Here is a 16373-nt window from a genome sequence, read left to right as displayed (position 1 = left end):
GAGAGAATTTTGTATGTGACCAGAAGCGGAGAGATTCCTCAGTACTTATCAACATTGGCTCTATCCCCTTTTTTATGCAATTGATGAATCAGGGCAATTTTCCAGTCCTCAGGTATTTCCTCAGATTGCCAGATATGTCCTATTAGTTGAGTGATCTATTTTATAGTGTTAGGGCCAGCTGATTTTCAGTAGTTCTGCAATTATACCATCTTTTCTGTAAGCTTTATTGTTCTAAGTCTGTTAATTTGTTTAATTATTTCAATTTCATCAGGTTCTTTAGAATTAGCGTTGGTGTTATTTTGCTGTGGTTGGAATTTATTCGGTGGTTCTAGACAGCTTAAAACTTTTAAAAATAATTAGCAAGTGCCTTACAATTTTCCTGGTTGTTAAGAGGCAAACTGCCATTTTCATTTCTGAAGCAAAGACTTTGAGGTTGGTAACCAGTTAGTATTGTTTTGAATGTCTTATAAAAGTTTCTTGTATTGTTCTTTTGGAAGTCTTTTTGATTTCTAAAAGTTGGGCATTTTCACAGTTTCTTTTAGTCTGTCGGATTAATTTAGATGTTCCTTTTATTACAGTTAGAAAGGTGTTGCACTTAGTTTCAGTTTTGTTACTATTCCAATTTTTAATGCCTCCCACCAAGGGTGTTTTTGTTTCTTTCAAAGCGGAATTAAATTTTGTGCTGGTTTGATGAACTTTTCTTTTAGGCTTTGCCAATTGTTGGATTGTTTTTTGTCAAGCTCACTTGTTAGGTTTGAGGTTATTTTAGCAGTGTCAAATTTTGGGATAACATTTTTTGTTTTGAAGAGTTTTTGAGAATGAAGTTTTACTTTTATTCATGTTAAATAATGGTCAGAATCAAGATTAGCCCCTTTCCTAACTTTGAAATTTAAAATTTCTTTGTCGTTAGGGTATGAAATTGCTACATGATCGATATGAAATTCCCCAATAAATGTATTGAGCTCCTGTCAAGCTTTTGTTTAGAAGGGTTCTTTTTAAAATGTGCTGATGTGATTTTAAGGTTAAAATTTTTGCATGTTTCAACAAGTCTTTGACCATTTTGGTTTGTCTACTTATGAGCAGGAAATCCATCCACCATTTTCTTATATGTCCTTCTCTTTACCTAGTTGAGCATTAAAAGCACCCATTAAAATTTCAGCATGGTTTGAGGGAATTTTCGAGATGATGCTTTCTAACATTTCCCAAGCTTCATTAACTTATTCACGTTTTTTACAGTTATCTTCGTTGACTGGCATATGGCCATTAATTAAAGTGTACACTTTATTTGCACACTTAAGAGAAATTGTTATTAGTCTATTATTAATAGGTTTTACTTCCGTCATTGAATTTAAAATATTTTTGGAGACTGCAAAAGTGACTCCCAGATGTGGTGTATTCTTTTATCAGTTTTACTTTTAAAGAGACAATAATTGCGAAAATCTATGGTGTTATTGTCTGTCATTCATGTTTCTTGAAGTGCCAAAATTTGAATCTTCTGTTCTTTTAATGTATCTCCCAATTTATGAAGTTTACTTGGTTGCAAAAAATGTATTTATGTTGGTTTTAAGTTGGTGAGAGGACTCTGACTTCCTCTGTTGAATCACACTGCATTTTAACCTGGCTACCCCAGAATCTGAAAGACCAGTCATGCTAGAAATACTGTCAGTGGATTGACGACCTGGTGTAATATTGTGATTATCAAACTGCTCCATGATGATTGTACCTGGAATCAGATGGGGTTGAGTAGACTCACTGAGTGAACTCAAAGTGTTAAGACTGTAAGGGTTAGTTCCAGAATATAAATTTCAGCCACACCACTGGTGAGCAGACACTGACCACTTTGTGCTTGCTACAGGACAAACACACAGTGGACTTAGTTTTATTTTGCCTTGGTCCAGGACTGCTTATTCTGCATTCACAGCTGTCTACCATATCTGATGGAACGTTCGCTATCCGCCACCTGTGACCTGTCCAATATCGTAGGCAAGGTTGGCTTCTTAGACTTTTAGTTACAGTCTTGAAACCTGAAAATCAGCAACTGACAGTGGCTGAAGGAGAAAGAATATAAAATGCAGACTGGGAAAAGCAAGAAACATGTTTCTGGAAAAGAGAAATTTATTAACAACAGATACAAATTTAAATGTTCAAAAATCGTATTTAAGTGTATTTGTCTGGAGGGTAGCCTTGTACAGAAGAAGAGAGCAGAAGCTTATGAAATGTGATGCAAAAGAAGCAATATTTAATTTGTAAAAAAAAAATGTTATTTCAACATTTTTCTGAGCATTTTAAAAGTGTGAATACAAGTTTTGCTACAGCTGCAATAAAAGTTCTGTCATAGCAGTCTCAAAATCTGTGGTTCTGACCTTTTTTTTTTTTTTTTTTGCCACATGTACCAGTACAGAGTACCAGTACATACCATCACAAATCAAGCACTGAACAGATGTATACTGAAAATTAGATGGATAGACTGAATAGCAAATGAAGAGGTACTGAATCAAATTGTGGGTCGGGGGAGAAATCTGTAGCACAACTTGACAACTTGACAAAAAGAGGGGATCAGATGATACATTATACCCTGAGGTATCATGGAATTGTCAATTTGGTAATGGAGGGAAGCACGGCGTGTAAAATTTTAGGAGACCAATGCTTGACTACAGTGAGCAGGGTGAAAGGATTTAGATTGCAGTTTATGTAGAGATGATGTACAGGTGATCTAATGACATATAAATTATGCTTATTTATATTTACAATGAAGCACCTTTCACAATAGGCCTACACAGATGAACAACTGCTGTGTACTGGATACCACAGATTTTTTAAACTATATATAGAGATGTAATAACAGTGGTGAGAAACTGTAACATTCATACCACAAAAAAAGCTTTTACTTTGATATGAAAGAGCAAGATTTAGTTTTGATGACTGTAAGAAAATGGAAGACAGATTCATGTAGAAACTGTTTCGATAACTGTCATACATTGATTTATCCATGAATATAAATTGGAAATAAATACAAATGTTCCCAATGGAAAAACCAAGACTCAAATTGCTCAGAATGAAAATGCTTAAGAAAGAGAGATGGGACCCAGGAATCTAGTTGTTTCACATTCTACCGAAGAGTGTATAAGACATCAAACATTAGGAGATTTTCTCAAAGACACTAGAAATTATTTAATGCAGAAATAACCTTATACTATTAAGATGGTGTAATAAACTAAATTAACTTGTGAGGAAGCAAGCTGGTTTCAATTCCCCTCTTGTTTTGCCATCTGCCTCCTTAAACTAATTACCATTAACATACACGAGTATAATCTGTATTTTCATATAAGAGAACAGTTGGCCCTCTGTTTTAAAGAATTTAACACCAGATCTAATTCTGGGCTTAGCTTTAGGTATGTAATTGATTTTCTCATTTATTTTGACTATTCCTAGTTAGTTCTTTTGTTATAGGGTCAAATCCGTAATTGTTTCATAACTTAAATTCTACTGTTGAAATATTAACAAATATAAATTCTGTAATAATTGTAATCATTTTGAAGATGAAACGCTAGTATTCTTAAAGTATTTATTTGGCAAAACCTGCCCTTCATTAATTCCAAAGTAATTAACAGTTTTGTCAAACGTATTGTTTACATAACTATATATGTTAATTTCATCATTTAACCAAATAATTCGACCTAAACATTGTAGTAGAAGAAACTGTTAAAAAGACAGAATTTTTCAATTTATTCAGTTAATTTAATGTGTTAAGTTTTAATTGTAATCTCTGTAAATTTAACTTCGAACAATGTGTAGTTTCAGTACCTATTATTGATAAGGACCCGATTTTTGGTCACGAGGCAGTCAGTCCACAGCCGAGCTTCAGACGTGAAACCTATGTTGGTTAGAACAACAACAATGCTTCAACTTAACAATGAAATAAGTGTTACACCAATAGGCCATGTGTTAAACCAATGACAGTGTCTGCTCCATACGTACCTGATTATTCTTCAAGAACTGTGGACTTTGTGGTTAGGTTTTACTGCTTGTAGATGTTCAACAGGAAACTATTGTAGCAGTATGTGAATGTTTGCCTGCAACCTATTAATGAGGCTTATCGAAGGTTAAACAATAGTGCACTGGCCATATCACTGTGTTTTATTGGGGGGATTGTGAACAGCAAAAGTAAAAGACTGTGAAAAGTAACTATGCATCTGTCGGATACATTATTTACCATAGTCAGTGTCCAAATTACAAACGTCATTTTTCAGCCAGTGTAGCAACACAGTATGTCGACACCAAGGACAACAAACAAAGAAATAAAGTAGGTAGAACCGTTACAAACTGAGTAGTCATTTTATTCATTAACGTGTATATACTGAGTTAACATTTCCACATGAATGAGACCAAATTAAAAATAATCAGTCACTTAATCAATCAGTAGAACAATTTAAAGCTAATGGATTTCCTAGGAAGTCAAATCTCACCAATATATTAACACACACAGCTCAAAAACTCTTTCTGAGAATGGAAACTGAGCTGCAATTTAAACACTGCCTAAGAACCACCAGTAGAAACTACAGTAATGAAAATATAAATCACTTTCTCCATTACTTCAGCAAAGAAAACTGGAAAAAGATTTACAACTGCAAACACACGGATGGAAAAATTAATATAAAACTTAATCAGAAATTTTTCCTACTATTTTTAATTGTGCTTCCGTCCAACACAGAGCAAAATATACACAAAGAAAACAAAAAATAAATGGATCACTTCTGGAATTCTGGTATCCTCAAAAGATATTACTACACAGGTTGTCCCAACAACTCACGTCACCAGAATTTGATACTTACTGCAAAACCTATAAAAATATCTTCAAAATGGTTGTCAAACAAGCAAAAATAATGGCAAATGACAAATACATAAAAAATTCCACCAATAAGATGAAAGCCATATGCCACTGGCAGTCCCAAGCCCGGGGGCCTCATGTTGCAAGTGATGAGGAAGGAGGAGGGGGAGGAGTAACACCTCGTTAAAAAAAACCTGTGTCCATCTGGCTCCAGATGGTAGAACCCTGTAAGTGCCCCTGCCTAAGGTTCCTCAGTGAAACCTGGTCAACGCGCTCGAAGGTGGAAGAGGAATCCGATTCCCAATGGCAGAGAGAGCAGAAGAGCCTAGTGGAGTTAACCATGAATTAAAAATCAAATCAAAATCCAAAAGCGTCTGTTCTCAAATTGGGCACCTTTTGGTCAGCGTCTGTCTCCATGTAAGGGGCAGCTGTGAATAATCCTCCAGGGTTAACAACCTTGGTTGTAAAAAATGGTGGCTCTAGAAGTCACCATCAGGACTCAAAGAATTATCAATCATGAAAAAGTGTGATGTGAAACTAATTAGCCCAGGTGGTCAATCCACCGCACATTAGTGCGCAAGCAGACATTTTGATTCTGATGATTCTGCAATGTCACACAAAGATGAATCGGAACGTCTTGGAACCTCAAACAAAATAAAATACAGGAAAGCAAACTACTTAGCAACTTTTAATGCAAATTCACTTTTGAATGTGGGGAAACTTAAGACTCTAATGTACACATTAAATGAACATAGAATATTCATTATGGCTGGGCAATGGACCAGGTTCTTGGACGAGGACAGCTTTGAATCAGGAGGATTCAGGATACTTAAGGAGAAGACAGGGACAAGAGTTATGAAAAATGTTCCCCACCTTGGGACAGGTTTCGTAATTAACAAGAAAGTATAGGCTCCATTATAAGCTTTGAGTCTGCCTCTGAAAGGCTATCCACACTCACGTTTAAGTCAACCAACAAAGTATATACCATTGTAAATGTTCACGCCCCTATAAACATTGACAACAAAAAAAATAAGGAGAAGGTGGAACTATTTTGGAACAAACTAGATGACATGATCCAAAAGGATCCCCAAAAAACATATCATCATCTTTCTAGGGGATTTTAACGCCCAAATGTGGAGAGAGAAAAGGTCGAGGAATGTAGTGGGGAGATACCTGGCACATAACAGGATGAATCAAAATGGTATCAGGCTCATCGAATTATGCCAGGCGCACAATTTGGTCCTGAAATCAACTAGCTTTAAGAAATTACCAAGAAAGCAGAAGACATGGGTTTCACCTAACCATCTCCTGGGAGAATTCCAGTTAGATCATGTTGCAATAAAGCAGAAATTTCGTAAGGAAATCCAAAATGTTAGGCTTCTCAAAGGGGCCAACCTCGATTCTGACCACTATCTATCTAAAGTGAAACTGAAGATCATCCCCAAGAATAACTTTCATAGGAAAAACCTTGCATGAAGGAGATATGATCCAGAGAAAATAAAGGTGAAGAAGGAGGAATGGGGCAAGTTAACCAGTGACCTAGAAGACCAGGACTGGAAACAGATGGAGAAGAGTCTTATAACCAAGGCAGAGCAGCTTGGTCCTGTTACCAGGATGAAGAAGCACAGGTGGTGGAATGATGAGTGTGATAGACTACTTGATCTGAGGAAGAAGACGTGGCACATCTGGCAAACCAAAAAGGATGAGAGTGCCTGGCAGCACTTTGTGGAAACTAGAAAGATGGTGTCCAAGGAGGTCAAGAAAGTTAAGAAGGAGCAAGAAGACCAACTGCTCAGGAAGATAAATGACGAATTTGCTAAGAACAACATGAGAAACTATTATTGGATCTTCAGGGAGAAGCTAAACAGATATGACCCCCCCCCCCCACCTCAGGACAAAAAAGGGAACATAGGATAGTAATAGGGGCAACTGTAAGATACTAGCAAAATACTTCAAGGAACTTCTAAACTGTGAGGAACTACACCAAAAGATGGCGTTCAATGGTGGACCGAAATCATCCCCCAACCCAGGCTCTAAACCCCCACCTGTAAGTGAGATCCAAGCAATACTAAATCATAACAGCCCAATTATGGAAGTATGCAAGCAAAAATGAAATTGTCTTACTCCAGAAACTTTTTGAAGAGATATGGAAGAAAGGAATCATTCCAGAGGAATGGAAAATGGCCCTGATACACCCTCTTCACAAAAAAGGTCCTATATCTGACCCCAATAACTACAGAGGGATTTTCCTGGTGGATGTGACCTACAAGATATTGTCCAGAGCTCTACTTAAAAGAGTAGAATCCTAGCTGGATTGCCAGATTGGGGAGTATCAAGCAGGGTTTAGGAAAGGAAAATCTTGCCCTGAACAGATCTTAAACCTCAGAAACATTTTAGCATATCAGAAGCGGAGGGCAAAACCATATATATTGACTTTTGTAGTCTTCCAAAAAGCTTGTGATTCCATAGACAGAGAGTCGTCGTTCAATATTTTGGAGGAGTTTAGCTTGGATGACAAAACTCTAAATATCATCAAGGAGACACTAACGAATACGTCCTCTAAAGTCAGATTCATGGGCGAATTGTGAATTTTTGTGAATTGTGTTTTAATCATCTCATGACGTACATTTGCAATCCATTTGGTTTGCGTACAGGAGACATGTCAAAAATTTATAAAACAATTACAATGATTTTTACATTAATAAGTAATAGCACTATAATAAATAACAGCACTATAAGGATAACACATTGTACCCAGCTCAAATTTCCCATTTGTCCTGCATGAATTCATCCACTGAGTAATAACACTTCAGTGTCAGTACCTCATATAGTTTTCTTTTAAGTGAACCTAAATTCACCTGCATCAACTTGTTCCCTTTTAATTTATTACAAATTTTCATTCCCATGTATTGAGGTCCCTGGGCATACAGTCTGAGGCGGTGGATGGGGAGCATAAAATTTTCTTTGTTTCTGGTATCATGTGAATGGACAAAATGGTTTCCCTCAAATAATTCATGTCTGGTGTACAAAAATATAATAATCTCATATATGTGTAAGGATGGCAGAGTTAATATTTTAAGTTTTCTAAATAATGGTCAACATGATTCTTTGTGATTTGCAGTGCACATATTTCGTATGATTTTTTTTCTGTATTTTTAGTATCCACACTATGTTTGTCGAGTTACCCCAAAAAACATTACCATACCTATTAATCGTTTTTGAAGTAGCTTGTATATGCTACTTTTCGTGTGTCCATGTCAGTTGCATTGCAAATGCAAAGCTGCTCAGTTTATTTGCCAGGTATTCAATGTGTGCCTGCCAGCTCAAATTTTTATCTACATTTAAACCTAAGAATTTGACTGAGTCAACTTCTTGCATACCTTGGTTGTTGTGTACAACCTTAATCTGCTCACATTTTGACTGTTTGGTTCTGAACTTTATCATGTGAGTCTTAGATATGTTTAGATTCAACCCATTTAGCTGAAACCAAGTTTCTAAGGTACTGAGGGTACTGATCACAGATTTGGGATCTTTAACTAAGACAGAAGTATCATCTGCGAACAGAACTGATGGGGAACTGATATTTAATGGTAAGTCATTAACGTAAAAGAGAAATAGGACTGGGCCTAATATGGATCCTTGTGGAACACCCTGAGATATTTTTTTCCAGTCAGAAAAATAATATGTGCCATTTGAAGAAATGCTAACTCTCTGCTTTCTGTTGGATAAGTAGGAGTTAAGCCATTGTAGTGCACTGCCGCTAATGCCATACTTTACAAGTTTGTAAACAAGCAATGCATGGTTTACGGAATCAAATGCCTTTGTGAGGTCACAGAAAATTCCTGCCACCTTATTTCTCTTGTCTAACGATGTGCTTATTTTCTCAATGAAACTTTTTACTGCATTGATGGTGTTTTTACCCTGCTGAAAACCAAATTTATTGTTTAGAATAACAGAATATTTTGCAATGAAGTTTTGGATTTGTGCAACAGCAAGTTTTTCAAATATTTTAGATAGGACTGGGAGAACGGAGATAGGATGATAATTTCCCATGATCTCTCTTGATCCCTTCTTGAAGAGTGGTTTGACTTCAGCATATTTCAGTACCTCTGGGAAACAGCCCTCTTCAAAACACTGATTTATTGTCTTTGCAATTCTATTGTGTACCACTTTAATAACTTTGGTGGGTATTCCATCCCAACCTGCAGATTTTTTGTTTCTTAATGTTAGAATAGCATTTTCCACATCCTCCACAGAAACTTTTGAGAATTTCATAAAGTTTTCAGAGTTTTTGCCTAGGCCAAAGGGATTTACTTTGTTGTGATAATCTCTTACATCTACATTAGACTTTGCTACATTTATAAAAAAAATTCATTAAAGTACTCTGGCATTTGAGCTGGATTTACAATAGTATTTCCTTCAATGTCAACTTTTGAAATTTCTTGGTTACAGGCTTTAACACCTAACACAGATTTAATGACAGACCACACAGCCTTTGTCTTATTTTTATGATTTAAACTTAGCCTGTTATTTGCCAGTTGTTTTGCTGCCTTGACAACTCTTTTAAATATAGTTTTATAGAGTCTAACATATTTAATGAAAGCAATATCTTCATTACATTTTAGTTCTCTGTGCAGTTGCCTGTGAACTGTCAGAACCTTTTGAGATGAGAACAGGGGTCCGACAAGGGGATGGTCTCTCACCAGTGTTGTTTAACTGTGCACTCGAAAAGGTTGTGAGGCAATGGAATGCAAGAATGAGAGGGGAATAAGACTTGGAACAAAAAACAAAGGAATCACAATTAAGTGTTTGGCATTTGTTGACGTCATGGCGCTGCTTTCGGAAACATGGGAGGAAGCTAAAGAACAAATCGCCAAGTTACAAGAGCAGGCAGGGAAGATAGGACTTAAGATTTCTTACGAAAAAATGAAGATTATGACGAATATAATGGTTACTCCTAAGAGAATTAAAGTAGGGGCTCAAAAAATAGAGTTGATTAGGAGTTTCAAGTACCTAGGGGAATGGACTAAATGGAACAACCTTGAAGGGAAAGCAATAGAAGCAAGAAGGAATAAAATGGAACTAGCTTTCTCGAAAACCAAAAACACATACAATAAGAAAGCCCTCTCTTGGAAAATCAAAATAAGGCATTATAGCACAGTAATTAAGCTGGAAGCACTCTATGCAGCAGAGACACTAGTCATAGGGAGGAAAGGGCAAATGGAGAAATTGGAAATCAAGGAGATGAAAATTTTGAGAAAGACCATGGGTCCCAAATTCTGAAATAACAAACAAGTGTTCTATAGAAACAAAGCCCTGTATGCAAAGTCGGATAGACTCTCAAAAACCATGAGGAAAAGGAGGATTGATTTCTATGGACACATACTCTGAATGAATCCCAACAGACTAACTAAACAAATCTTTGACTTCTTTTACAAAAAAAAGTACTAAACCCAATTGGTTTAAGGAAGTGGAAAAGGATTTGAGACAACTCCAGATTACCGAAGACATGTTAAAGAATGGTACAGCCAAGACCGTGACCAAAGTCAAAACTAAGAGGTTCCAAGTTAAGATCAACACCAGGAAACCGATTCAGATATCAGAGGAGGAAAGAAAGAAGAGATCAGATAGAATGAAGAACTATTGGGAGAAAAAGAGAGCACAAGCATCAAAGAAGTGATTGATCTGATGTACCCCAAAGATGGGTGATTTGAAGTGAAAAAGAAAAAAGACTAATAAATTTCATAGAAGAAATTCCTTAATACGCAACATGGATTCCAAAAATCTAAATCTACTGAGATGGCTATTTTTGCATTCCTAAATGAAGCCTTAAGCACAACAGACAGCAAAGAGCATATTTCAGCATATTTTTAGACCCCTCTAAATCATTTGATGCCATCAATCACAACATGTTGCTTAAGAAACGTGAATCTGTCAGTACTAGTGGCCCAGCCTATGAATGGACAAAACCATGTCTCCAAAACAGAGAGCAATTAGTTGAGCTTGCTATCCAAGAAGGGAACAAGATAAAGTCTGACTGCTCAGAAAAGCAGAGCATTAGGTACGGTGTACCACAACGCTCCATTCTAGGACCAACTCTGTTTCTACTCTTTGTGAATGACTTGGAACCAACCAATCCATGCCATAACTACATAAAATTCACAGATGACAGAAATTTGATAATAAAAGGAAGGACCAGAGAAGAATTACTGCATGAGATTAAAAAGTGTACCACCCACAATACAGACTGGTTTTCTTGAAACAGTTTAGTAATAATTACAGAAGAAAAACAGTTACTATACACTTACACACAGTGCAAAATAAATGTCCACCAACACCAGACATAGAGTTGTTTACAAGGACTCTTGAAAATGTAAGTTCTACAAAATTTCTTCAAATATGGAACAAGAAGACCTAAGATGGGTTCAACATGCAAAATACATTACAAATAAATTGAATAAGATTTGTTATACTATCAAAATTCTTTCTGGTTGCACATCAAAAGAGACACTAAAAATGTACATTTTGCCCAGGCAGAATCCTTATTGTGATATAGCATAATCTTTTGGAGAAATACATCTGCAAGCAGAAGTTGTTTTATATTCCAAAAGAGAATTGTAAGAGCCACAGAAAATGCTGCTTCAAGAAGCTCACGTAAGCCCTCATTTAGGAAACTTAACACCCTTCCGCTACTGTTTCTGTATATCTTAAAAGTGATACTATTTCTTAGGCAATTCTTAGAAAACAGCAACAATCTTGTATCAATTAACCAGACTACCCATCTGCATAACTCAAGGAGAAAGTAGGATATACATGTTCAACATGCATACACAACACTGAAACAGAATGGACCACAACAAACACAAAACAGACTCTACAATAAGCTAATTAATAATATTAAAACAATAAAAGACACTTCAAAATTTAAAACTGCTGTCCATAAATATTTATTGCAAAAGTGTTGTTATAGTATAGATGAATATCTTGAAACATAAAAATCTGTTGCCAAATATTAAAAAAAGAATGACTGAAATGTTAATCAAAAGATTTACGTAAAAAAAACCTGATTGAATTATCTGTGTTAAATATCACGTATCAAAGCCGAATTTTCAGCTGTGATAATATTAAGTCTAAATCAATGTAAATATACTTGTATGATTTAAAAAGGTGTATTGCAAATCACAATGACTTGTCCAATATCATATTGTATACTTTGTACAACAAATGATTAAAATGACCAATAAAAAATGAAATTAAATGTCTCTGCATTGGGAAGTTAATTTTATAAATACTTTCCTTGAGATTGTTACTGAAAGTCAATGTAAATTTTGGTGGGAATTAGATTGTTATAACTTTCATGTATGGCTACATGCTGGCCACTTAGATGAATGTCCGGGAGTTCTGTCTGCCCCATGACTCCTCCTACTTACCACAAGTGTGTGTGTGTCTGTGCGTGGCTGGCCGTGGTGGCCGAGCGCTTCTAGGCACTGCAGTCTGGAACTGCGCGACCTCTACAGTCGCAGGTTCGAATCTTGCCTCGGGCATGGATGTGTATGATGTTCTTAGGTTAGTTAGATTTAAGTAGTTCTAAGTTCTAGGGGACTGATGATCTCAGCTGTTAAGTCCCATAGTGCTCAGAGCCATTTGAACCATTTGTCTGTGTGTGTGTGTGTGTGAGAGAGAGAGGGAGAGAGAGAGAGAGAGAGAGGAGAGAGAGAGAGAGAGAGAGAGGGGAGGGTGGGGGGAGGGGGAGGGAGGGAGGGAGAGGGAGGGAGGGAGGGGAGAGAGAGAGAGAGAGAGAGAGAGAGAGAGAGAGAGAGAGAGAGAGAGAGAGAGAATCGGGGGGGGGGGGGGGGGGGGGGGGGGGGGGAGAAGAGAATGACATTCAATTGAAGTATTACTTCTATGCTTCTATTTGTTTGGAAACATAAATATTATGATGTTATTTATTCTGAGAACTTTTTTCCTTGTGGATTGCCAGATGATGAACAAAATATTCTAGTAAAGCACTCGCTTATTGCACAGTACCTTTAAATATACAAAATTTCATATTTTCCACACAAAAGCAGAGATTCGCAGAGTCAAATACCTCACACAGATAATATGAAAAAAAAGCTGAATTGGTAATTCCTTGGACTTCAATGACTTCTTGACCTCTGCATATTACATACATATATTCATCTTCAATTCCTGAATCTCCTTTTCTTTGGCACAAACTGTAAATTCTATGCTTGATGACTGTCAGAATATCTAGTGGATACTTGTAGATGAAAGCCTGAAATTTGTTGCCTGTGACAGATCAAAATAGGCATGCAAATATTGCTGTGCAAAACTAACAATGAATCATGTATTAACATAAATACAAGTGCCTTTTTACAGTCCAAATTTGCCTTTCTTGTGAGGTTTTGTACCTGTAAATCATTCATCTTGTCACACTTTCTCTTCACTGAGAAATAATACTATGCATATTTCAGTGATATAAGTAGTGTTGCACTGTTTTGTGATTATTAAACATCAGATGAGCTATTTGTGTCTGCAATGATGTTCACCACTGGATAATTAAACTTTTGCGTTTGCTGTAGATTGTCTTCTGGTAATAAATGCCATGAAGCACAGCAAAAATTAAAAGGCTGAAACACAGTACATTCTCACTAGTATATTGCACATGTGCCCCACCCACTCACTCACTCACTCACTCTCTCTCTCTCTCTCTCTCTCTCTCTCTCTCTCTGCAGTAGCTACATCATTTTATTCACAGAGAAGATAAAATATAGGTCTCATAATATGTATGGGTTTCTGCAAAGCATGAACAAATTTTACATCAACGTAAATAGGTAGACAATGAAATGTTAAATCAGGGCAATTTTTTGATAATTTCACACACAATATGCAATGACAAACTTGCATTACAAACATGAACACCACCAGCAATACTATGCTACATACCTAGTAACACACGTTTCAAATTACTAATAAAAATTACTGAAAAATCCCCACAGCAGTGGCCAACTTACCATGTCTTGCTTCCAGTAAGGAAATATGATTTAGTAGCCACTGAGTACTTTGCTCTCGTTTGTAATCCAGCTATATCACTTCCATGGTCTGGTTCAGTCAGGCCAAAGCAACCAATAAGCTCACCTTTTGCTAAAGAATGGAGAAACAGACTTGTACAGGCAGTTACTCACGTATGTTAGAATGTGTAAATTAATTCTGAATATTTTGTTTTTAGTTTTTTTTTTTCACTCCATGTGTTGTTAACTGTAATAGACACAGTCATGAAAAAGTCTTCTTGTTAGCCAAGTTGTGTCACTAAAATCTAGAATCTAAGCTTTTCACAACCATCTAAACAATGAAAGTCATGAGGAAAATGGACTGTTAAGGTTTACGGATTACACCATCTACAACAAGGTGGAGGATACAAAGCTTTTGAAACGCAGAAGACGAGGCAGGCAGTTTGAATGTCCATGGAAATAATGCTAACAGCTGAAAGATGGGGTAACACCCAACCATCAATCTCCACTCAAACCAAACATGCAAGAATGAAACTTACCTGGGCACCAGTCCATATGCCATATCTTTTAAAACTGTTTTCACACAGTCCAGCATGCCTCTCAATGTGCAGTATCCACTTCCACACTGTGTTAAGCAAATAACCTGGGTTTCAGTTGAAGTTACTGTTTTAAGTTTGAATTTCTGGCAATTCTTCTGCTACAGAGTTCCAGTATAAAACATTCTGACACAGAATTTTGGTTCAAAAAAAATCTTTATTTGTGCCCATTTTCCATGTTGATCTACACGCAAAATTTCTTTTAATTATAAGTGGCATACATATTCCATGTATGGAACTGTTTAGATAGTCTGGCTGGTATGCTGTTGCATACAGTTTCTCAGATTCTTCAATTATAACAAAGCTTTTCCTTCAATTTTGTACACAAATGCTGTTTAATTTATCAGGCACCAGAAATATATATAATTCAAGCCCACAAAAACTATATTGATTAGACTGCCACAAGTACGGCTAAACATGGAGTGGAAAATGTACACGACATACAAAAGATGTACATGGACACTTCTGCAGGAACAGATCACAATTCAAACTCAGAGAAATCAAGATCCTAGCCAACACAACTTCAGCGTAGATCTCCATAACAGAAAGAAGCATAATAAATTCAAACTTGTGACAATAAACTCAACTGGAGCTGACATTCGTTACTGGGTACAGCATGGAGGTGGGCACAGGACACAGTACAGGCATGTCAGACTGAATTAAAACAGTTTCAGTGTAAGAAAATGAAGGTACAGGTTAATGCATCAGAAGCTGCAAGGTCTTTTGAGATGGTGCACAAGATCAGTTAGGAGAAAGATGGGCATTACATTGTGTCCTTTTATGAATCTTGAAAGTCATACCACATTCACTTTCTCAAATGCTAAAGTAGATGACAGATCAACTGGTAAAGTTGCAGGCGCAACTTTTTCAAACAAACCATCTGGCATTTGCCTTAAGTAATTTGCAAATACCATGAAAACCAAAAATCTGAATGGGTAGGAGGAGATTTTATACCCAACCTCCTTAGTGTTACTCCAGTCTCTTAACCACTGTCTCACCTTCTTCAGTGCTTCCAGAAGAACAGTAATGGGATCAGTGCTCATCTTACTGTCAGTTCTTTATTCCTTGTCCAAAAATGGATGTGCTGCTGTCCTCTGGCTACTGTACAAGGAAACACCCAAAGTGGTGGCTGGGAAGGCAAAGCTAGTTCTCCCACCCTTCATGTTTCTTTTGTTCAGTAGGTGCCAATGGGGAGCATTTCACATAGTATGTGATTCTAAATGCACACTGTTGTCACAATGACATTTCTACCACAATCTCCAGCTAGGTAGCATCATAAGAAGCAAAGGATACTGAACAGATATCCGTCATCGGTTTGTGTAAACATACTGTTCCTGGTTCATGTTGTCCTTGGCTTTATCATTTTGTTTCAAGACACACAGTATCAAATGAAGAGTCATATACACTGTCTACAAATTTCTTTGTGACCTTAGAGATAATCCCAGAAGAGATGAAATCCTGCCATCACCACAGGTTGGGCAAAAAGCTATGTGTTAGTACACTTTGAATAGTGCAGTAACACGTGCAGCTCCATGGGGATAACAAATATATGGTGAAGAAAGGTAGTTTCAGTCTCTGAAAAAAGGTATTAGTCAAAGTACAACAGCCAATTACTTGTGCAATTTCCAGAACAAACTTGTTCAGTACGTTGATTTACAGTGCTAAGATCATGGTGAATAACTGACATATCAACTGGCAGTAAACATCCTCAACAATTGGATTACCTAAATTATCTTAGATTTTCTACTCACTGAAAGCCTCACAGCCATTTCACCAAACCCTCTTGGAAGAAAGGAAGAGAGATTAGAGTTTAATATCCTATCGACAGTGTGGTCGGTAGAGATTGAGCACAAGCTCAGATCACAAAAGGATGGGGAGGAAATCAGCCATGCCCTTTTTCATAGGAACCATCTCAGCATTTGCCTGAAGTCATTTAGA

At 36.7% G+C, this 16373-nt stretch overlaps 1 protein-coding gene across 1 annotated transcript in view; it reads right to left on the bottom strand.

Annotated features, from left to right (window-relative positions):
- LOC124555096 (glutaryl-CoA dehydrogenase, mitochondrial-like) overlaps window positions 1-16373 on the bottom strand; it is a 159727-nt gene that overhangs the window by 61879 nt on the left and 81475 nt on the right. Inside the window, exon 5 of the mRNA XM_047128893.1 lies at window positions 13843-13972. Coding sequence (XP_046984849.1) covers window positions 13843-13972 — 130 coding nt within the window. The remainder of the gene's footprint in view (window positions 1-13842; window positions 13973-16373) is intronic.

Source organism: Schistocerca americana, chromosome X, assembly GCF_021461395.2.
Source record: "Schistocerca americana isolate TAMUIC-IGC-003095 chromosome X, iqSchAmer2.1, whole genome shotgun sequence".
In the NCBI taxonomy this organism is placed as follows: Eukaryota; Metazoa; Arthropoda; class Insecta; order Orthoptera; family Acrididae; genus Schistocerca; species Schistocerca americana.
The sequence above is the reverse complement of the archived record's forward strand: the minus strand, read 5'-3'. Positions and strand labels throughout refer to the sequence as shown.